General features: G+C 43.4%; 1 protein-coding gene across 3 annotated transcripts in view; it reads right to left on the minus strand.

The window, feature by feature from the left end:
• Window positions 1-24,481, minus strand: part of RAB6A (RAB6A, member RAS oncogene family) — a 103,993-nt gene that overhangs the window by 18,988 nt on the left and 60,524 nt on the right. For 2 of the 3 annotated variants that reach the window (XM_033205841.1, XM_033205842.1), the window contains exon 6: window positions 23,322-23,415. The exons of the other annotated variant lie outside the window; for it this stretch is intronic. In XM_033205841.1, the coding sequence (XP_033061732.1) occupies window positions 23,322-23,415 (94 nt within the window). The remainder of the gene's footprint in view (window positions 1-23,321; window positions 23,416-24,481) is intronic. 3 annotated transcript variants of the gene reach the window in all.

A 24,481-nucleotide genomic window follows, 5' to 3' on the forward strand; every position in this document is an offset into this window, starting at 1 on the left:
TAGATTCATTCTAATAAAAAGGGGATACCGTTGTGAAGTTCAAAGGACACAGTGATGCTGCTTCTCCCTGGAATACCCTCCCAGCTCAATCTGCCAGGCTGACACTCATCCTTCAGGACCCAGTCCCTGATAACTCCTTAAAAAGCTTCTCTAACTCACTCCCCAGTTCCTTAAGTCTTCTCCCTCCTGTCCAATAAAATCTTTTTAAAAAATAGAGACAGTGTCTCACTGTGTTGCCAGGCTGAAGTGCAATGAAAATGTGATCATAACTCACGGTAGCTTGGAATCCAGGTTCAAGCAATCCTCCTGCCTCACCCTCCTGAGTAGCTAGGACCATAGGGATGTGCCAAGGCACCCAGCTAATTCTTTTATTTTTTGTAGGGATGGGGGTCTTGCTATATTGCCATGGTCTCAAACTCTTGGCCTCTCAAAAGTGTTGGGATCACAGGCATGAGCTACCATGCCCGGCACTAAAATATATACCCCAAGTAGCACCAGTAGTTCTTCTTTCTTTTTTTTTTTTTTTTTTTTTTTTTTGAGGCAGAGTCTCGCTCTGTCACCCCGACTGGAGTGCAGTGGCCAGATCTCCGCTCACTGCAAGCTCCGCCTCCCGGGTTTACGCCATTCTCCTGCCTCAGCCTCCCGAGTAGCTGGGACTACAGGCGCCCGCCACCTCGCCCGGCTTGTTTTTGTATTTTTAGTAGAGATGGGGTTTCACCGTGTTAGCCAGGATGGTCTCGATCTCCTGACCTCGTGATCCGCCCATCTCGGCCTCCCAAAGTGCTGGGATTACAGGCTTGAGCCACCGCGCCCGGCCAGTAGTTCTTCTTTCAAAGTATTTATTGCACTGATTGTAATAGCCTATTTTTACTTCTCTTTCCCTCTAGACTTTAAACTTCTGGAGAGCAAGGTTCTCATTTCATCTTTGTTGTCCCAGTATCTGACATGCAGTAGATATTTTTCAAAATGTTAGCTAAAATAGTAATTAACGAGTGTGAAAACACATTAGAAAGTAAAAAGTGGCCGGGCACAGTAGCTCATGCCTGTAATCCCAGCACTTTGGGAGGCCAACGCAGGCAGATGACCTGAGGTCAGGAGTTCAAGACTAGCCTGAACAATATGGGGAAACCCCGTCTCTACTAAAAATACAAAAAAAAAAAAAAAAAAAAAAAAGCTGGGTGTGGTGGCTTATGCCTGTAGTCCCAGATACTAGGGAGGCTGAGGCAGGACAAGTGCTTGAACCTGGGAGGCAGAGGTTGCAGTGAGCCAAGATCACACCATTGCAAGAGCGAAACTCTTGTCTCCAAAAAAAAAAAAAAAAAAAAAAAAGCAAAAAGTGCAGTACATTAGTGCCTTTACTTGCTGGCTGTTTTGGGTACCTATTAAATGTGAATTGTCAGATTAATTCTTTGGGTATAACTATCCACAATACTACTTAGCAGACCAACACAGACTTGAGAGAGCTTATTTTCATATTAAGTCAAAGAAAATCTGGCAATACTTACACCCACTGAATCCTCCTGACCTCAAAAACAGAGCAAAAAAAGAAATCAATTTATTTAGTTCTAACGGAAAAAGAAGTATAAAAAGGATTTCAAATTCACATGCATAACAGGGTTACGGTGAGGGAAAACTCTGACTAAATCAGATAAACTTCAACTTGATAATAAACAAATGCCTGCCGGGCGCAGTGGCTCATGCCTGTAATCCCACCACTTTGGGAGGCTGAGGTGGGCAGATCACAAGGTCAGGAGATTCAGACCAGCCTGGCTAACATGGTGAAACCCGTCTCCACTAAAAATAAAACAAAAAAAAATTAGCCGGGCGTGGTGGCGGGTGCCTGTAGTGGTGGCGGGCGCCTGTAGTCCCAGCTACTCAAGAGGCTGAGGCAGGAGAATGGCGTGAACCCAGGAGGTGGAGCTTGCAGTGAGCCGAGACTGCGCCACTGCACCACTCCAGCCTGGGCGACAGAGCGAGACTCCATCTCCAAAAAAATTTTAAAAAGGATTTAATTAACATAAGCAAATATAATTGGAATGAATGAAAGAGACTAAAAGATTGACCAGTAGGTATATGAATCAGAGAAATATGTGTTTAAAGAAGGCAACAGGGCCAGGTGTGGTGGCTCACGCCTGTAATCCCAACACTTTGGGAAGCTGAGGTGGGTAGATCATTTGAGTGTAGGAGTTCGAGACCAGCATGGGCAACATAGCAAGACTGTCTCTTAAAAAAAAAAAAAGGCCGGGCGCGGTGGCTCAAGCCTGTAATCTCAGCACTTTGGGAGGCCGAGACAGGCAGATCACGAGGTCAGGAGATCGAGACCATCCTGGCTAACATGGTGAAACTCCGTCTCTACTAAAAAATACAAAAAAACCTAGCCGGGCGAGGTGGCGGGCGCCTGTAGTCCCAGCTACTCGGGAGGCTGAGGTAGGAGAATGGTGTAAACCCAGGAGGTGGAGCTTGCAGTGAGCTGAGATCCGGCCACTGAGCTCCAGCCTGGGCGACAGAGCGAGACTCCATCTCCAAAAAAAAAAAAAAAGAAAGAAAAGAAAGTGACAGCCTGGGCACTGTAGCTTAGGCATGTAATCCCAGTACTTTGGGAGCCCAAAGCAGGAGATCACTTGAGTGCAGGGGTTCAAGACCAGCCTAGCAACATAGTGATAACTTGTCTCTACTAAAAATTTAAAAAATTAGGTGTGGTGGTAGACACCTGTAGTCCCTACTTGGGAGGCTGAAGTAGGAGGACTGCTTGAGCCCAGGAGATGGAGGGTTATAGTGAGTTATGATGGCGCCACTGCACTCCAGCTTCAGGGACAGAATGAGACTGTTTGAAAAAACAACAACAACAAAAAAGGCTAGATAAGAGTAATAGGTTAAAGTGATCCCATAGGCCCTCCCCCATTCTTAACTTTGAAAGTTATTACAAAGAAATACCTCAGGAAAGCTTCCTTGAAAGGCTATGTGTGAATTCTTTCCCTCTAGACCGGTGGTTCTCAATACCCACGGGGCATCAGAATTACCTGGGAAACTTAAAAACAAACAAAACACCAGATGCTTGGGCCTCACCCTCAAAGACTGATTCAGCTGATGTGGGGTGGGGATGAGTCATTCGTGTTTTATTTAAATATCTCTGGATGATTCTAATGTGCACCTAGGGTTAAGAACCAATGCTGGCCCGGCGCGGTGGCTCACGCCTATAATCCCAGCACTTTGGGAGGCGGAGGTGGGCGGATCACAAGGTCAGGAGATCAAGACCATCCTGGCTAATACAGTGAAACCACGTCTCTACTAAAAAATACAAAAAATACAAAAAATTAGCTGGGCGAGGTGGCGGGCGCCTGTAGTCCCAGCTACTTGGGAGGCTGAGGCAGGAGAATGGTGTGAACCTGGGAGACGGAGCTTGCAGTGAGCTGAGATCTCGCCACTGTACTCCAGCCTGGGTGACATCTCAAAAAAAAAAAAAGTAAGAAACCCAATGCTGTAATAATAATTTGTAAGGGTATATGAAACAATCAAATCAAATAAGGAAAGAAAGACACTAATACTGAGTACTTACTTGTGAGGAAAATGTTAATAACCCCATTTTATACAAATCTAAGGCTAAAGAAAGTATTTGCCACAGACCAAATAAACGGCAGAGCTGAGATTCCAAAGCTCTTATTTTTTTATAATACCTAAGCTGCCTAGTATAAATGGAGTACTTTTTATACGGAAAGCACTGTGAAAGGGCTATGTGAAGAAACAGCTAACAATCTTGGGTAAGAATAATTTGTTTTGTAAAAATACTATTACACGTAAGTGAGAGACATAAAAAGCTAATCCAATTTTTTATGACAAAAATTTTAGGGTGGGTGCAGTGGCTCATGACTGTAATCCCAGCACTGTGGGAAGCCAAAATGGGAAGATCACTTGGGCCCAGAAGTTCGAGATCAGCCTGGGAATAAGGAGATCCTGTCTCTAGAGAAAATTACTGTAAAAATATACCAGGTCAGGCACAGTGGCTCATGCCTGTAATCCCAGCACTCTGGAAGGCCACGGTGGGTGGATCACTTGAGGCCTGGAGTTTGAGACCAGCCTGGCCAACATGGCAAAACTCTTGTCTTCACCAAAAAATACAGAAAATTAGCTGGGCATGGTGGTACACGTGTACAATCCCAGCTACTCGGCGGGCTGAGGCACGAGAATTGCTTGAACCCGGGAGACTGAAGTTGCAGTGAGCTGAGATCGTGCCACTGCACTCAAGCCTGGGCAACACGCAAGACTGTGTCTCAAAAAATAAAAATAAAAATAAAAATATATCCAAATTTTTTTTTTTTTTTTTTTTTTTTTTTTGAGACGGAGTCTCACTCTGTCGCCCGGGCTGGAGTGCAGTGGCCGGATCTCAGCTCACTGCACGCTCCGCCTCCCGGGTTCACGCCATTCTCCTGCCTCAGCCTCCCCCCAAATTTTTTAATCTATAGTTTTAATCAATGTATTTAACAAACTTGGTGCTTTCTCCAAAATATTCCAATCAGATTAAAAGAATCAGTGTCACTAACCTGTACTCAACTCAGGACATCCCCAAGTGGGCCAAAAAAACTTTACAAAGGTTTTCAAATTCCAACTTACTTCTTGGTTAAATAAAAGAAAAATCTGGCCGGGCGCAGTGGCTCAAGCCTGTAATCCCAGCACTTTGGGAGGCCGAGACGGGCGGATCACGAGGTCAGGAGATCGAGACCATCCTGGCTAACACGGTGAAACCCCGTCTCTACTAAAAAAAAATACAAAAAATTAGCCGGGCGAGGTGGCAGGCGCCTGTAGTCCCAGCTACTCGGGAGGCTGAGGCAGGAGAATGGCGTAAACCCGGGAGGCGGAGCTTGCAGTGAGCTGAGATGCGGCCACTGCACTCCAGCCTGGGCAACAGGGCGAGACTCCCTCTCAAAAAAAAAAAAAAAAAGAAAAATCTACTTCTTAAATGCCAATGACGTGCTAACAAAACAAAGGCTTATGCTATATTAGGAATCACAGATGACTAAGTATGAGACTAGTACAGTTTGTAATACTTAAAAAAAAAATTCTCATATTTACTGAGTATCCACTTTGTGTGTGTGTGTGTGTGTGTGTGTGTGTGTGTGTGTGATGGAGTCTTGCTCTGTCGCCCAGGCTGGAATACAGTGGCGCAATCTTGGCTGACTGCAACCTCTGCCTCACGGGGTACAAGTGCCGCCTCAGCCTCCTGAGTAGCCAGGATTACCGGCGTGTGACACCACACCCGGCTAATTTTTTTGTATTTTCAGTAGAGACGGAGTTTCACCACGTTGGTCAGGCTGGTCTTGAACTCCTGACCTGATGATCCACCCAACTTGGCCTCCCAAAGTGTTGAGATTACAGGCGTGAGCCATCGCGCCCAGCCGAGTATCCACTTTCTTTTCTTTTTTTTTTTTTTTGAGACAGACTCTCGCTCTGTGGCCCAGGCTGGAGTGCAGTGGCGCGATCTCGGCTCACTGTAAGCTCCGCCTCCCGGATTCACACCATTCTCCTGCCTCAGCCTCCCAAGTAGCTGGGACTACAGGCGGCCGCCACCACACCCGGCTAATTTTTTTGTATTTTTAGTAGAGACGGGGTTTCACCAAGTTAGCCAGGATGGTCTCAATCGAGTATCCACTTTCTAGAAGACATTCTAACGCATCCTTGCTGGAACAGCTTCTTTCCCCAAGAAACTTTTATTTGTAATTTCTAGGGAACAGCAGACATATTTAAGTTGCAGTGACAGCTAGTATAGGAATTAGTTCAGGGACGATGACAAGTTGAATATGGTTCTCTGTAGAAACTTTCAAGTTGAATATTTTAGTCCATTATTTTAGGGTTAAAATTTTTTTTAGGGATAATTTTAATGTAAAGGGATACACTGGAGAAGGAGATTTCAAAATAATATCACTATGACTACCAGTTCTTACCTTATGAAGTTAACTAAGTATTTTATAGGCAGAAATACCACCCTTCAAAGAGCAAACTAAGCTAATCAGTTTTACCAACTTACAGAAAAAATTCTATTATGAAAGCAAACGTCAGAGTAAGGAGTGTTTTATACATAACTGAATTCTTATATGAGTGTTCATTATTTGTGGCCTTTTGACTTTTATTTATTTTTATTTTTCTTGAGACAGAGTTTTGTTCTCGCCCAGGCTGGAGTGCAGTGGCTCACTGCAACCTCTGCCTCCCAGGTTCAGGCAATTCTCCTGTCTCAACCCCCGGAGCAGCTGGGATTACAGGCGCTCACCACCACATCAAGGTATTTTTTGTATTTTTAGTAGAGACTTTGGCCGTGTTGGCCAGGCTGGTCTCGAACTCCTGACCTCAGGTGATCCTCCCGCCTGAACCTCCCCAAGGTGTAGGGATTACAGGCGTGAGCCACCACGCCCAGCTGCTTCTGACTTTTTGCTAGATCTCCATCTTAATTTTGGTAGTAAGGTATTAAATAAAAGATTACTGTTTTATTACTTGTATTTATTTTTTCAATTACTCTTAATAGATCATTTTTTACACAAGAGCCAGTGATTTCTTTCCTTTCTTGAGACAAGGTCTTGCTCTGTCTCCCATGCATGATCATGGGTCACTGCAGCCTCATCCATCCAGGCTCAACCAATCCTCCCACCTCAGCCTCCTGAGTAGCTTGAACTACAGTCACACACCACCATGCCCGGCAATTTTTTACTTTTATTTTTGCAGAGACACAGTCTCCCTATGTTGCCCAGGCTAGTCTTGAACTCCAGGGTTCAAGCAGTCCTCCCACCTTGGCCTCCCAAAGTTCTGGGATTACAAGGCATGAGCCATCGTGCCTGGCCTGATTACTTTTAAATTGTGAGATCCAATCTCTGATGAAAATGGCTTCCTCTCTCACTGGGAATAAAATGCCAAATCCTCACTACTGCCTACATGGTCTTAGACCACTGTTCTCCATAACTATCTCTGTGAGCTCTTCTCTTATCATATGCCCCTTCCTTCACTCTACTTTAACCTTACTAATTTCCTTACTATTCCTTAAATATGCCAAGTTTCTTTGAATTTGTCACTGCACTTGAAGCTTGGCGCGCTCTTCCCTAGATGTATAAATGGCTCACTTTCTCAATTCCTTCAGTTCTTTGCTCAAATATCATCTTATCAGACAGGCTTTTCCTCCCTTTATAAGACATCAATATATCATCATTCCCTTCACCAGTAGTCTTTATCCTTCTTACCCTACTTTATTTTTCTATTTTTCTTTTCTTTTTTTTTTCTTTTTGAAACAGAGTCTCACTCTGCTCCAAGACTGGAGGGAAGTGGCATGGTCTTGGCTCAATGCAACCTCTGCCTCACTGGGAACTCCCCCACCCAGGTTCAAGTGATTCTTGTGCTTCAGCCTTCCAAGTAGCTGGGACTACAGGTGCGCACCACCACCCTCAGCTAATTTTTGTATTTTTAGTAAAGACGGTTTTCACCATGTTGGCCAGGCTGATCTTGAACTCCTGGCCTCAAGTGATCTGCCTGCTTCAGTCTCCCAAAATGCTGGGATTACAGGCATGAGCCATCGTGCCTGGCCCCTACCTCATTTTTCTCTATAGAATGTACAACCTCCTTAAGGATTATATTTCACTAATTGTCTAACTCTCCATACCAGAATGTAAGCTCCATAATGGCATGGACTTAGGCTATTTTGTTCCACTATTGTATCCCCAGTGCCTATAACATAACTAGGCATGCAGGAGGGGATCAACAAATATCTGAGTTCATTAATGACTGAATAAAACCTGATCAACATAATTTCTCTGTCAGTTCATATTCATCATATACATAGATTTTGACCATTCAGTGATATTGAAGTCCTACTGTGGGCTGGCGTGGTGGCTCACATCTGTAATCCCAGCACTTTGGGAGGCTGAGGTGAGCAGATTACCTGAGGTCAGGAGTTCAAGACCAGCCTGGCCAACATGGCAAAACCCCATCTCTACTAAAAAATACAAAAATTAGCCAGGTGTGGTACAGCATGCCTGTTATCCCAGCTACTAAAGAGGCCGAGGCAGGAGAATCACTTGAACCCTGGAGGCAGAGGTTGCAGTAAGCCGAGATTGTGCCACTGCACTCCAGCCTGGGTGACAGAGTGAGACTCTCTCTCAAAAAATAAAATAAAATAAAATAAAATAAAAAGTCTTACTGTGTTAAGGATATGAAACACAAAAGGATAAATTAGGGGTGAGGTTAAACTTGAGAGAGGCAGAATAATATAAGGCTTAAGAGCTCAGATTTTGGAACTAAATAGACCTGGGCTCACATTGTAGTTTAAGTTATAATCTTTTTTTTTTTTTTGAGACGGAGTCTTGCTTTGTTGCCCAGGCTGGAGTGCAGTGGTGCCATCTCGGCTCACTGCAAGCTCCACCTCCCGGGTTCACGCCATTCTCCTGCCTCAGCCTCCAAGTAGCTGGTACTACAGGCGTGCACCACCACGCCCGGCTAATTTTTTGTATTTTTAGTAGAGACGGGGTTTCACCGTGTTAGCCAGGATGGTCTCGATCTCCTGACCTCGTGATCTGCCTGCCTCGGCCTCCCAAAGTGCTGGGATTACAGGCGTGAGCCGCTGCGCCCGGCAAGTTATAATCTTAAGCAAGTTATTTGACCTCTAAAACTTTGGTTTCATATCAATGAAATGAATATGCTTATCTATTTCATAGGGATATTGTGAGAATTAAGTTAAACACTTGGTATATTAAGTGTATCTAGCAGACAGTATTTAGGCAATTCTGGGCAAGTTATATAATTTATATGCCTCAGATTTTCTCCCTAAAATCAGACCAACAATAGCAGTTGACTCATAGGATTGTTACATAGATTCCTTCTTGTATTCAACAAGTATCTAAGCACCTAGATGTTATATATGAAGTGCTTGCTAGGAAGGCAATAATGAAAGTTAACATTCATGGCATAGTATTTACACTATGTGTGCTAGGTAGTCTTGTATCATACTTTTTTTTTTTTTTTTTTTTTTGAGACGGAGTCTTGCTCTGCCACCCAGGCTGGAGTGCAGTGGCCGGATCTCAGCTCACTGCAAGCTCCGCCTCCCGGGTTTACGCCATTCTCCTGCCTCAGCCTCCCGAGTAGCTGGGACTACAGGCGCCCGCCTCGTCGCCTGGCTAGTTTTTTTTTGTATTTTTAAGTAGAGACAGGGTTTCACCGTATTAGCCAGGATGGTCTCGATCTCTTGACCTTGTGATCCGCCCGTCTCAGCCTCCCAAAGTGCTGGGATTACAGGCTTGAGCCACCGCGCCCGGCCCTTGTATCATACTTATGTTAATTTTTCTTCTTCCTAGAAGCATCACGGGTTACCTATCCAAACCAAATACACTCAGTTCAGCTCAGATACTGTTTTTTTGTTTTGTTTTGTTTTCTTGTTTGTTTTTTTTTTTCAGATGGAGTCTCGCTCTGTCACCCAGGCTGAAGTGCAATGGCATGATCTCAGGTCACTGCAACCTCTACTTCCCAGGTTCAAGTGATTCTCCTACCTCAGCCTCCCCAGTAGCTGAGATTACAGGCGCCCGCCACCACACCCAGGTAATTTTTGTATTTTTAGTAGAGACAAAGTTTCACCATGTTGGTCAGGCTGGTCTCAAACTCCTGACTTCAGGTGATGCACCACCTTGGCCTCCCAAGGTGCTGGGATTACATGCTTGAGCCACCGTGCCCAGCTGATAATGCTGTTTTTTAAACAAAGCATTCCTTGACCAGTCTAACTATATGTGATCTCATTCAATTATTCAATACATCTCTTTGTGCCAGCATTCATTTTGCCTCTCTCCTTTTTATTTTTTTGAATCAGGGTCCTGCTCTGTCATCCAGGCTGGAGTGCAGTGGTGTGCCAACAGCACACTGCAACCTCCAACTCCTGGGCTCAAGTGACGGTCCCATCTCAGTTTCTCTCAGCTTCCTGAATAGCTGGGACTACAGACACTAAACCAGAGCTAGCTAATTTTTAAATTTTTATTTATTTTTCATTATTTTGTAGACACAAGTTTTCCCTTTTTTGCCCAGGCTGGTCTCAAACACCTGGCCTTCAGGCAATCCTCCCACCTCAGCCTCCCAGTGTTAGGATTGTAGGTGTGAGCCACCGCGCCTGGCCTTGCTTTTCAATAATTACTGTGTATCTTACCATCTGCAGCATTTGCTAGGAATTTATCATGTATGACCCATTCTTTACTGCATAGTCTTCATGAGAATGTGACTCTTCTTCCCAACAATATCATAAGTTTCTTGAAGTCAGGAACCACATTTTACATAACTTTTTATTTTCCAAAGTACCTACAGTGGTCTAGCACACCATACTTGATACCTATGGATTAAGGTACATGATAAAAGTCCAAGATTACCACCTGCTATAACCCAGCTGTGGTAGACATGGAAGATACAGTGATGAGGAAAAGATATGATCACCACCAATGCATAAGGTACATATACTATTTCAGCCAATATAAAATAATTGTCCCATACATATATATCATTGCAACTCCATGGTTAGTATGACACAAGCTTTCACTGACCTGTTAGAGCTGATGCCCATCAGCTATCACTACTTTCTCATAAAGTCTTCTCTCTTTCAAACAAATCTTCTTTTTATGATAAGTACTAATGATTTTAGAAGTTTAAAGATCAAGGGGTTTTTCTTTCCTTTTTCCATTTTTCAGTACTTCAAAATAAATAATAAAGTGACATCATACACTTATTACTTCACTAAAAGAATGTGCTAATCCCTAGATGAAAAGCCAGGTGAAGGCTAATCACCTTATCATTATCATTTCTTCAGCAATTTAAACACCATACCACTTCCAAAAACAAAGTAATACTTTTGCATTAAAAAAAAAAAAAAGAATTTGGGCCAAGCACCATGGCTCACACCTGTAATCCCAACATTCCGGGAGGCCAAGGCTGGTGGATCACTTGAGGCCTGGGGTTTGAGACCAGCCCGGGCAACATAGCAAAACCCATTTCTAGGAAAAATAAATAATTAGCTGGGTGTGATAGTGGGTGCCTGTAGTCGTAGCTGCTTGGAAGGCTGATGAGGCAGGAGGATTGCTGGAGCCCAGCAGTTCAAGGCTGCAGTGAGCCGTGTTCACACCACTATACTCCAGCCTGGGTAACAGAGCAAGACCCTGTCTCAAAAAAAAAAAAAAAAAGGGTGTGTGTGTTGGGGGGTAGAGAATGAGAAATCTAAGGAGTAAAACTATTTTTCAGAGGCTTTTTATGAAATACTGAATGGAATGAAACACATTTTACTTAAATATCCTATATAATACAAATGATCATGTTAGATATTACTATTTATGCTAGTTCTAATACTGATTGTTTTATTGTAAAAATGACAACAATATTCTGTAAGACAGAAGCAGTACTTTAGGGTCAAGTGCTTAAATCAAAATAAAGAGCAAAAGGGTTAGGCACAGGACATTTCTTGGGTGCTACAGCCTAGTCACTTGAATTATGATCAGATAAATGTAAAAGCTCTCACAATTATTTAAAAAGAAAACAGCAACAGAGAAAGCCCATTTTTAAGCTTTTATTAAGTGATGTGCATTATAATCTAGTAAATGAGGGAATGTGGAAGAGGAATCCAGTTAGCAGATTAGCAGAAAGCTAGGAAACATCTCTGTATATAGAAAAGCAGAACTACATAGTACCTTTAGTACTGACAAATATATATCTTATATACAGAAAGACTTCTGTGTATCTTCTGGTAAAAAGGCATGATTTTGTCAAATAAAATGAGTACAATGCAAAAATAAAAAATAGTTCTGCTTACAAACATACACAGCTGAACAAACACACAATGGTAATAACAGGCATATAAGACTTTGATTCTCAGTGTTTTCTAAGACAGTGACTACACTGTGAAATTTACCTCAGAAAGTCCTGAATACCAGCACAACTTCTGAATTATGACTGACCTGCACAGCAAGAACTCAGAAGGGGTCAGAGATTATTTCACGATAATCAGTTTTATTTCCTTTATCAGAAATTCAACGTGCGTCAGGTGAATGCAAAGAAACGAAAGATGAACATGTATCTATGTCTAACGTGTAGTCAAAGGAATTTAATTTTTACTCCTATAACTTCAGTGCAGACTTTAGCTTTGGTAATAGCACAGCAGCTTGTATAAGACTAACTAACACTCAGCAATGATTAACTCTGGATACGGGGACATTTCTTTTTTCTTTTTCTTTTCTTTTTTTTTTTTTGAGACAGGGTCTCGCTCTGTTGCCCAGGCTGGAGTGCGGTGGCGTGATCTTGGTTCACTGCTGCCTCAACCTCCTGGGCCAAGCAATCCACCCAGCTCAACCTCCCAAGTAGCTGGGACTACCATACTGGGCTAATTTCTCTGTTTTTTTGTAGAGACAGGGTTCCATCATGTTACCCAAGCAGGTCCCAACTCCTGGGCTCAAGCAATCAGCCTGCCTTGCCTTGGCCTCCCAAAAGCGCTGGGAATAGACGTGCGCAACTGCACCCAGCCCAAGAGGGACAGTTCTTCACATAAAAAAGTCAACAGATAATGAAGACATAATGGTTCTAAATATGTATACACGTACTAACATAACTTCAAAACACAAGAAGTAACAGTTGACAGAACTAATCAGCAAAGCGAACAATACATCTTTGTTGTAGATTTCAATATCCCCTTCTCAGTAACTGACAGAACTGGACAAAAAAGGATATATAAGGTGTTTTGTTGTTGTTGTTGTTGTTGTTGTTTATTGAGACAGACAGAGTCTTGTTCTGTTGCCCGGGCTGGAATGCAGTGGCACAATCATGCCTCACTGCAGCCTTGAACTCGTGGGCTCAAGCAATCCTCTGCCTCAGTCTCCTGAGTAGCTGGAACTACAGGTGTATGGCACCATGCTCAGCTAATTTTCAAAAAAATTTTTTATTCTTTTGTAGAGACAGGGTTTCAACTGTGTTGACCAGGATGGTTTTGAACTCCTGGCCTCTAAGTGATCCTCCCACATCCACCTCCTGAAGTGCTGGGATTATGGGCATGAGCCGCTGTGCCCGGCCAGGCTATGTAAGATTTGAGAATACTATCAAACATGTTAACTAGTATACCTAACAACTGTAAAAAAAAAAAATCCTTTTTCCATTACATGTAAGAACATTCAATAAGATAGACCATATGATAGGCCATAAAACTTGTCTCAATAAATTACAAATGACTGAAATATTACAGAGTGTATTCTCTGACTATAATTAATACAGAATTAAATTAGAAGCCAGTAACAATTAAGATTATCTAGCAATGTCCCTAAACATTGGGAAATTAACAACATACATATGTCTGTATCTTCACTGCTGTGGTCATTATACCTGTAAATACAGTTATCAAAACTCATCTAATAGTCAAATTAAGATGTATACATTTCACTGTACATAAATGTTTATCTCAATTTTATATATATATATAAATTTTTTTTCTCCTTGAGACAGTCTCGCCCTGTCACCCAGGCTGGAGTGCAGTGGCGTGATTTTGACTCACTGCAACCTCAGCCTCCTGGGTTCAAGTGATTCTCTTGCCTCAGACTCCCGAGTAGCTGGGATTACACGTGTGTGCCACCACACCCAGCTAATTTTTTTATTTTTTAGAACTCCTGACCTCAAATGACCCGCCTGCCTCAGCATCCCAAAGTGCTGGAATTATAGGCATGAGCAACCATGCCTAGCCTGACAAAAAAAATTCAACGTGCATCAGGTGAATGCAAAGAAAGGGAAGATGAACATGTATCTATGTCTAACGTGTAGTCAAAACAGCAAATGAAGGGCAATTCCCCAAGTAACCTGGCTTCTCTAGGGCTTGTTCAGTCTAGCTTAGAAAATTCTTAAGACAGAACCAACGCCATGAATCAATCTTATTTTTTTTTTTTTTTTTTTTGAGGCGGAGTCTCGCTCTGTCGCCCGGACTGGAGTGCAGTGGCCAGATTTCAGCTCACTGCAAGCTCCGCCTCCCGGGTTTCCGCCATTCTCCTGCCTCAGCCTCCCGAGTAGCTGGGACTACAGGCGCCCGCCACCTCGCCCAGCTAGTTTTTGTATTTCTAGTAGAGACGGGGTTTCACCGTGTTAGCCAGGATGGTCTCGATCTCCTGACCTCGTGATCCGCCCGTCTCGGCCTCCCAAAGTGCTGGGATTACAGGCTTGAGCCACCGCGCCCGGCCTCAAAAATCAATCTTATTTTTATGGCAAAACAATGCAGCTCTAAGAATCTGCCAAAAAAAAAAAGTATATTATCATTAATTCAATGAACATTTATTGAGTTTGTTGTTTAGTGGGGAAGCAGGATAAACTGACAATTAAAAAATTTCTGGCCAGATACAGTGGCTCACGCCTGTAATCTCAGCACTCTGAGAGGCTGAGGTAGGCGGATCACTTGAGGCCAGGAGTTTCAGACCAGCCTGGCCAACCTGGCAAAATCCTGTCTCTACTAAAAATATAAAAATTAGCTAGACATGGTGGCGTGCACTTATAATCCCAGCTAGTCAGGAGGCTGAGGCACAAGAATCACTTAAACCTGGGAGGCGAGGCGGAGGTTGTAGTGAGCCGAGATCACGCCTCTTACTCCAGCCTGGGCAACAGAGCGAGACTCTGTCTTTTTTTTTTTTTTTTTTTTTTTTTTTTTTTTTTTTTTTTGTTGAGACGAGTCTCGCTCTGTCTCCCAGGCTGGAGTGCAGTGGCCGGATCTCAGCTCACTGCAAGCTCCGCCTCCCGGGTTTACGCCATTCTCTCGCCTCAGCCTCCCGAGTAGCTGGGACTACAGGCGCCCGCCATCTCGCCCGCTAATTTTTTGTATTTTTTTTAGTAGAGACGGGGTTTCACCGTGTTAGCCAGGATGTCTCGATCTCCTGACCTCGTGATCCGCCCGTCTCGGCCTCCAAAGTGCTGGGATTATAGGCTTGAGCCACCGCGCCCGGCCGAGACTCTGTCTTAAAAAAAACCAAACAAAAACAAAAACAAAAATCTAAATTAAAAGTAAGAAGGGCTGGGTGCGGTGGCTCATGCCTGTAATCCCAGCACTTTGGGAGGCCGAGGCAGGTGGATCATGAGGTCAGGAGTTCAAGACCAGCCTGGCCAACATGGTGAAATGCTGTTTCTAATAAAAATACAAAAATTGGCCGGGTGCGGTGGCTCAAGCCTGTAATCCCAGCACTTTGGGAGGCCGAGACGGGCGGATCACGAGGTCAGGAGATCGAGACCATCCTGGCTAACATGGTGAAACCCCGTCTCTACTAAAAATACAAAAAATTAGCCTGGCGAGGTGGCGGGCGCCTGTAGTCCCAGCTACTCGGGAGGCTGAGGCAGGAGAACAGCGTGAACCCCAGAGGCGGAGCTTGCAGTGAGCCAAGATAGCGCCACTGCACTCCAGCCTGGGCAACAAAGCGAGACTCTGTCTCAAAAAACAAAACAAAACAAAACAAAACAAAAATTGGCTGGGTGTGGTGGCGTGCGCCTGTAGTCCCAGCTATTTGGGAGGCTGAGGCAGGAGAATTGCTTGAACCCAGGAGGCGGAGGTTGCAGTGAGCCAAGATTGTGCCACTGCACTCCAGTCTGAGCGACAGAGCAAGACTGTCTCAAAAAAAAAAAAAAAAAAAAAGAGTAAGAAGGAATACTATTGCAATAATCAGAAAAGGCTCTTTTTTTTGAGACAGAGTCTTGCTCTGTCACCCAGGCTGGAGTGCAGTCACACAATCTCGCTCACTGCTACCTCTGCCTCCTGGTTCCTGTTCAGGCATTTCTCCTGCCTCAGCCTCCTGAGTAGCTGGGATTATAGGCACGCACCACCATGCCCAGCTAATGTTTGTATTTTTAGTAGAGACGAGGTTTCACCATGTTGCCCAGGCTGGTCCTGAATTCCTGGACCTTGTGATTCACCTGCCTCGGCCTCCCAAAGTGCTGGGATTATAGGCGTGAGCCACCATGCCCAACCCAGAAAGGCTCTTAATCTAAATTTGATTATGTTTGAACAGAGTTACAAATATTAGATAGGGAAGAAACTATTTTAGGAAGAAGGACAATAACATACAATAAAAATATGAGAAAATGGTCTATGTGGAGTACTTCAAGCACGTATATAGTGGCCAAAGATTAGAATAGTAAGGTATGAGGGGGCTATATCAATGATGTTATTGAACAGCATGTCCTGGCCTACAAGGAGTTTAACATTCATAATAAAATTCACAGAGTAAACTGATCAGCTTGGCATTTTAAAATAATCACTCTGGTAACAAGATGTAAAATAAACTAAAATGGGGCAAGACTAAAGGCATTTATCAGTTAAGACTGAAGAGTAGTTAAGTAGGAAGAGTAGTTAAGACTCAGTGTCTAAATGATTGTTTCCAAGGTATGAATGCAGATGAGTCAAAGAGCTTCTGGATTTCACTAGGTTTTCTCTCCTACTTCATGAAGACTTGACACTTGGCTACATAACAACTATTTAATTCCTTGTATACAAATTTGGCTATTATATTTTGAATGTAGGAAGCTTGCCTTCTGTATCTAGCAGGGGTTAGGAAAACAGTACTTACTTGTTCAAACAACAAACGGAATAAATTTGAGACTATTGCTGATCCATCTCTATGGCTTTATACCAGTCTTTTTAAAAAAGTATATCACGCATGAGAAATTCCCTGAGATACTTTTCTTCTTTTTTTTTTCTTTTTGAGACAGAGTCTCGCTCTGTCAGCAGGCTGGAGTGCAGTGGCATGATCTCGGCTCACTGCAACCTCCACCTCCCGGGTTCAAGCGATTCTCCTGCCTCAGCCTCCCTAGTAGCTGGGACCACAGGCAAGTGCCACCACGGCCAACTAATTTTTGTATTTTTAGTGAAGATGGAGTTTCACCATGTTGGCCAGGATGGTCTTAATCCCGTGACCTCATGATCCACCTGCCTCGGCCTCCCCAAGTATTGGGATTACAGGGTTGAGCCACAACAACCAGCCAAGAAATTCCCTGAGATTCTTGTTTAAAATGTAGATGTATTAGGACACTATACTAAACTTACTGGAATAAATATCCATAAGTACCCCAGAACCAGTTTGTTTGTTTGTTTGTTTGTTTTATTTATTTGAGACAGAGTCTCACTCTGTCGCCCAGGCTGGAGTGCAGTGGCACGATCTCTGCTCACTGCAACCTCTACCTCCCGGATTCAAGCGATTCTCCTGCTTCAGCCTCCCAAGTAGCTGGGATTACAGGCGTGTGCCACCACGCCCATCTAATTTTTTTGTATTTTTAGTAGAGACGGGGTTTCACCGTGTTAGCCAGGATGGTCTCGATCTCCTGACCTTGTGATCTGCCCGCCTGGGCCTCCCAAAGTGCTGGGATTACAGGCGTGAGCCACCACGCCTGGCCTATTTCTTTTTTTTTTTATACAGCGTCTCACTTTGTTGCCCAGGCTGGAGAGCAATGGTGCGATCGACTCACTGCAACCTCAGGCTCCCAGGATCAAGGGATTCTCCTACCTCAGCCTCCCAGGTAGCTGAGACTAGAGGGGCACACCACCATGCCTGGGTAATTTTTGTATGTTTTTGGTAGAGACGAGAATTCACCATGTTGGCCAGGTTGGTTTTGAACTCCTGACCTCAAGTGATCTGCCTGCCTTGGCCTCCCAAAGTGCTAGAACCTGTATCTTAAATTAACTTCCAGGTAACAATTATGTACATTAAAGTTTAGACCCATTAAACAATTCTCCAATCCTCTTCCTAGGGAAAATTTGCCATTCTAAAACCTTCGTCCTTTCCGGTTTTTTTGAGACAGGGGTCTTGTTATGTTACCACTCAGGATGCAGTGCAGTGGCATGGTCAGGACTCACTGTAGCCTCAATCCCCTGGGCTCAAGTGGGTCCTCTTGCCTCAGCCTCCCAAGCAGCTGGGACTATAAGTGTGCACCAACACACCTGGCTAATTTTTTGATGTTTTATAGAGACGAGACCTCACTATTCAAGACCAGGCTGATCTTGAACTCCTGGCCTCAAGTGATCCTCCCACCTTGGCTTCTCAAAGTCCTGGGATTACAGGTATAAGCCACCAAGCTCAGGCCTAAAACTGTCCTTTCTTATTGTTGTCTGGATATTAGGTATTCCTTTACTGTGCCAAGGACGGTAAAGGAAGATTACATTCCCAGCCTCAATGGTTAACTATATATCTTTAAAAAATATAAAATATAAGAAACGTTTGTCATATATTTTTTATTAAAGTTTCCAATGGCATGGTAAACATTAGATTTCTAACATATGCACTGAACTCCAACCACATTAAGTGCATTGTCTAGAATAAAGAGTTGAACTATGGTTATTTGCAGATTTGATTTAGACTTAACTTAGGGCCGGGCGCGGTGGCTTAAGCCTGTAATCCCAGCACTTTGGGAGGCCGAGACGGGCGGATCACGAGGTCAGGAGATCGAGACCATCCTGGCTAACATGGTGAAACCCCATCTCTACTAAAAACTACAAAAAAACTAGCCGGGCGAGGTGGCGGCGCCTGTAGTCCCAGCTACCTGGGAGGCTGAGGCAGGAGAATGGAGTGAACCCGGGAGGCGGAGCTTGCAGTGAGCTGAGATCTGGCCACAGCACTCCAGCCTGGGTGACAGAGCGAGACTCCGTCTCAAAAAAAAAAAAAAAAAAAAAAAAAAAATTCAATAAACAAACAATCCATTAAACAGTAACATTATTTGTTAGCTAATACTTCAAATCAGCAAGTCATTTTCCCAAATGACAAAATATATTCTATTATTCTATAAGATTAACCACTGCCAGTTGAAAGGGGAAGATGTTAACCAATTATTTAAATGTGCTTTTTTTTTTTTTTTTGGAGCTGGAGTTTCACTATTGTTGCCCAGGCTGGAGCACAATGGCGCGATCTTGGCTCACTGTAACCTCCACCTCCCGGGTTGTTCTAGTGATTCTCCTGCCTCGGCCTCCCGAGTTGCTGGGATTATAGGCGCCCACCACCACGCCCGGCTAATTTTTTCTATTTTTAGTAGAGACCGAGTTTCACCATATTGGTCAGGCTGGTATCGAACTCGTGGCTTTAGGTAATCTGCCTGCCTCAGCTTCCCAAAGTGCGGGAATTACAGGCGTGAGCCACCATGCCCGACCTAAATGTGCTTATTAACCTAATATTTTAATTTTTTATTTGGTTTCACTCTCTTATGGGGGTTCCAGGACTTTGTCTTCCTTGGCTGAATTATATGAGCAGACAAAGCATGGTCTCTAAACAGTGAAATAAAATACTGTGGCACTCCCTTACAAAACCTAAGACAAGTAATGGTTTTTGTGAGTTAAGAAGGAAGCTACAGGCCGGGCGCGGTGGCTCAAGCCTGTAATCCCAGCACTTTGGGAGGCCAAGACGGGCGGATCACGAGGTCAGGAGATCGAGACCCTCCTGGCTAATACAGTGAAACCCCGTCTCTACTAAAAATACAAAAAAACTAGCCGGGCGAGGTGGCAGGCGCCTGTAGTCCCAGCTACTCGGGAGGCTGAGGCAGGAGAATGGCGTAAACCCGGGAGGCGGAGCTTGCAGTGAGCTGAGATCCGCCACTGCACTCCAGCCTGGGCGACAGAGCGAGACTCCGCCTCAAAAAAAAAAAAAAAAAAAGAAGGAAGCTACAAAAAATTAAGTCAATTCAGTTTCAAAAGTTATAAAATAGAAGTTTTGGTTACATTTATATTTAAAAGACAATAAAATCAAGCACCAACAGCATCAGGAACTTCACCACGATGAGATGTTCAGATAGATAATCTAAATAAGGAAAAACAGTAAAGTAGCAAATGGTGGGTTTTGTTTTGTTTTTTTTCAGACAGGGTCTTACTCTGTTACCCAGGCTGAGTTCAGTGGCATAATCATGTCTCATTGGTCTCAAACTCCCGGACTCCAGCGATCTTCTCACTTCACCCTCATGAATAGCTGAGGCCACAGGTGCATGCCACCACACTCAGCTAATTTTTGTATTTTTTATAAAGACGGGGTTCTTGCTATCTTGCCTAGGCTGGTCTCAGACTCCTGAACTCAAGGGATCCTCCTGCCTCAGCCTCCCAAAGTGCTGGGATTACAGGTGTAAGCCACTGCGCCCAGCCTCAAATGGGTTTTGAATTCAGGACAAGATTGTAAAAGAAATCTCTCCTCATTATCACTAGACAGCTATATCTGCCTGTATGGGTTAGGCTTTTGGAAAAAATATATATACCTAGTAATAAAAATGTTCTAACATCAGATTATGGTAATAGTTGTACAATGCTATAAATTTACTAAAAATTGGCTAGGCAGAGAGGCTCACATCTATAATCCCAACATCTTGGGAGGCCAAGGTGGGAGGATCACCTGAGTCTAGGAGTTCAAGACTAGCCTGGGCAACATGGCAAGAACATAGTCTCTGGAAAAAAATTAAAAATTAGCTGGGCAAGGTGGTGCATGTCTGTAGTCCCAGCTATTCTGGAGGCTGCGGTGGGAGAATCACTTGAGCTTGAGAGGTCAAGGCTACAATGAGCTGTGATTATGCCACTGCACTCCAGCCTGGGAAACAGAGCAAGACCTCATCTCAAAAAAATAAAAGTAAGAGGGTCAGGGCATGGTGGCTCACACTTGCAATTCCAGCACTTTGGGAGGCCGAGGCGGGTGGATCATGAGGTCAGGAGATGGAGACCATCCTGCCCAACATGGTGAAACTCTGTCTCTACTAAAATTACAAAAGAATTAGCTGGGCATGGTGGTGAGTGCCTGTAGTCCCAGCTACTCAGGAGGCTGAGGCAGGAGAATCGCTTCAACCTGGGAGGCGGAGGTTGCAGTGAGCCAAGATCGTGCCACTGCACTTCAGCCTGGCAACAGAGTGAGACTCCATCTCAAATAAATAAATAAAAAATAAAATCGGAAGCAATCAAACATCATGAAGACACTAGACATCAGTAATGCTTACTATATGCTATTTGATAATTCTAGAGCTTCTAAACCTATGAGGCTACTTAGGGTCGGGGCTAGGGTACTACAGCAATGCCTTCTTCAGCTATTAACCAAGAAAAGGATAGCCTGGAAGCAGGATATAGAAGCAACTAGCTCACACCCTTATCAAAATCTCTCTAAAAGAGAAAGCCAGCTGGGTCTGGTGGCTCACACCTGTAATCCCAGCACTCTGGGAGGCAGAGGCAGGCAGATTACTTAAGGCAAGGAGTTTGAGACAAGCCTGACCAACAAGATGAAACCCTGTCTCTACTAAAAGTACAAAAATTAGCCCGGCATGGTGTCGCACATCTGTAATCCCAGCTACTGGGGAATATGAGGCATGAAAAGCACTTAAACCCTGGAGGCAGAGGTTGCAGTGAGCCAAGATTGCACCACTGCACTCAGCCTGGGAGACAGAGCGAGACCCTGTCTCAAACAAAAAATAAATAAATATAAAAGGAAAAATATATAAGAAATAGAAAAGAGAAAGTCAGATGAAGCTACCCACTGCTTTGTCTTAGAATAGTGGCATATGGCTAATATAATGGTATTACACAAATTATTTAACTGTCTGTGGCTCCTATGGGTTCATTTACTTATCACTTACTACGTTCCATACACATTGCTAGGTTCTGGGAATATGTAATTCTGATGAGAGAGAGAGAGAGATTTTCAATACACTGTGGTAAGTATGACACTGAGATCAGGTCTGTGAAAACACGTTAAGAGAATCAAGTGTCACAGACAGGAGGTAGGATGGGAAATGTCAGAAAATGTTGCTGAAGAGCTGACGTCTAAACTGAAACTTATAAGGAGTACAATTAGGAAAGGAAAAAAAACGAACATTCTAAGCAAAGGAAACAAAAGCATGAGCAAAAATATCAAACCATGAAACAATATGTTAATGAGGAAAGAATGAGTGATCATTCAATATTACTTACATAATGGTTCAAGGCATGGAGGAAAATAAAGTATAAAAAAATAAAGACTTTATCATAAAACTTTAATTATTTAAAAGATGCTACTGTTACCCTCTGTTGATCACCCTCAATTAAGAAAATTATTGGTCTAAGCCGGGCATGGTGGCTCAAGCCTGTAATCCCAGCACTTTGGGAGGCTGAGGCAGATGGATCACGAGGTCAGGAGACTGAGACCATCCTGGCTAACACGGTGAAACCCCGTCTCTACCAAAAACACAAAAAATTAGCCAGGTATGGTGCGGGCACCTGTAGTCCTAGCTACTTGGGAGGCTGAGGCAGGAGAATGGCAGGAACTTGGGAGGTGAAGTTTGAAGTGAGCTGAAATCGCGCCACTGCACTCCAGCCTGGGCGACAGAGCAAGACTCCGTCTCAAAAAAAAAAAAAACACAAACCTAAATATATATATATATTTTATTTATATATATATATATATGTCCATAAATCTTATAAATCTGGGACCACTACTCTATATGATATATAGCCTTGAAGAGTTAAGCAGGTGAGTCTCTGGCTGACCTATCTTGTAGTAAATGACTTGGTAATTTGACATCTCCCTATATTTTCCTGCCTTCCCCCAAAAAGACCTGTTGTAAACATTGTTCAAACACCAGTAGTTTATTAAGGATAAAGTAATCAGAATTTACTTTTACAACAAGTAGAAGAACACCATTACTGACAGCAAATACTTGCTTTCATTTATCTCAGTCTTGGCATCAAACTCAGAAATACAGACAGCAAATATTTATTTTCATTTATTTCAGTCTTGGCATCAAACTCTGAAATAAAGATAATTTACCAGCCGGGCATGGTGGCTCACACCTGTAATCCTAGCACTTTGGGGGGGCCGAAGCAGGCGGATCACCTGAGCTTGAGAGTTCGAGACCAGCCTGACCAACATGGAAAAAACCCCGTCTCTACTAAAAATACAAAATTAGCCAGGCGTGGTGGCGCATGCCTGTAATCCCAGCTACTCGGGAGGCTGAGGCAGGAGAATCGCTTGAACCCAGGAGGTGGAGGGTGCAGCGAACTGAGATCACGCCATTGCATTACAGCCTGGGCAATAAGACAGAAACTCCATCTCAAAATAGAAGAAAAGAAAGAAAATTTACCTTTAAAGCAATGCAGTAGGAATGTAATGATTAGGAGAGTATGGCAGATTTACCACTTTGCAGTAGTTCCGTTCACAATCTGAAGTTTGGCAAGTTTTTTCTTTTTCCAAAAACTATGCCACATTTATATTTTTCACTGTTTGAAAATACACTGCTAGTTTGTAAGGCCTGCTCTTGCCAGGTGGAAGAAAACCATACATCAGAGAATAGAATACTCACACAATTATTTCACGTTTTTTCAATTTGGTAACCTCAACTCAACTTACCTGCTTTACATTGTATCCAGCTTTTGCACTAGTTTCAATAAACATAACATTCAGCTCTTTGGCTTTCCTCTCTCCCTCCTCAATTGACACTTGCCTGTAAAGAAACAAACAAACTTCTTACTTTTGAGACATAGACAATATTACAAAGATTATAAAGAAAGCTCTGAAAATAACTTTCCTTGACGTAAGGACTGGTTATACAGGTCAGATTAGTTTGAAAATTCATTAATCTGCCACACTTTTGAAATTTGTGTGTTTCTGTGTGTGTATACTTTTTTTTAAAAGACTTTTTGTTACTGATTTGCTTTCACTTGACTGGGCTCATCCTGTAATTTTTTTACTTTTAAAAACTTAATAGCGGCCGGGCGCGGTGGCTCAAGCCTGTAATCCCAGCACTTTGGGAGGCCGAGACGGGCGGATCACAAGGTCAGGAGATCGAGACCATCCTGGCGAACACAGTGAAACCCCGTCTCTACTAAAAATACAAAAAACTAGCCGGGCGAGGTGGCGGGCGCCTGTAGTCCCAGCTACTTGGGAGGCTGAGGCAGGAGAATGGCGGGAACCCGGGAGGTGGAGCTTGCAGTGAGCTGAGATCCGGCCACTGCACTCCAGCCTGGGCAACAGAGCAAGACTCCGCCTCAAAAAAATAAAATAAAATAAAATAAAATAAAAAAAAAGAAAAAAAAAAAAAAACTTAATAGCTTGAGGATGCCTGAGTCCAGGAATGTGGAGGCTGCAGTGAACCATTATTAGGCCACCACATCACTGCACTGCAGTCTGGGCAACAGACCCTGTCTCAAAAAAAGAAAAAGCTAAAAATAAAACAAAAAACGCTTAATAGCTTGCCTCTTTCCCTTAGTATCAGACCATAGGCTTTTAGCCTATTTAGTGTAAAATAACTTTTATGGCTAGACAATTTCTGTCAATTTGCTCCTAGAATTTATGTGACCATTCCCCAACTATCAGAATGCAAGTTGTTTTCCAATTTTACACTACCATGAAAATTTTTGCCCTAAATATTTGTGCTTGATATTCTGTGCACTGTAAATCATTTCCTTAGGTTAGATTTTGTGGATTTCTTCTTTTTGAGACAGAGTTTTGCTCTTGTTGCCCAGGGTGGAGTGCAATGGCATGATCTCAGCTCACTGCAACCTCCACCA

This window comes from Trachypithecus francoisi, unplaced genomic scaffold (genome assembly GCF_009764315.1).
Source record: "Trachypithecus francoisi isolate TF-2019V2 unplaced genomic scaffold, Tfra_2.0 Lachesis_group8, whole genome shotgun sequence".
Classification (NCBI taxonomy): domain Eukaryota; kingdom Metazoa; phylum Chordata; class Mammalia; order Primates; family Cercopithecidae; genus Trachypithecus; species Trachypithecus francoisi.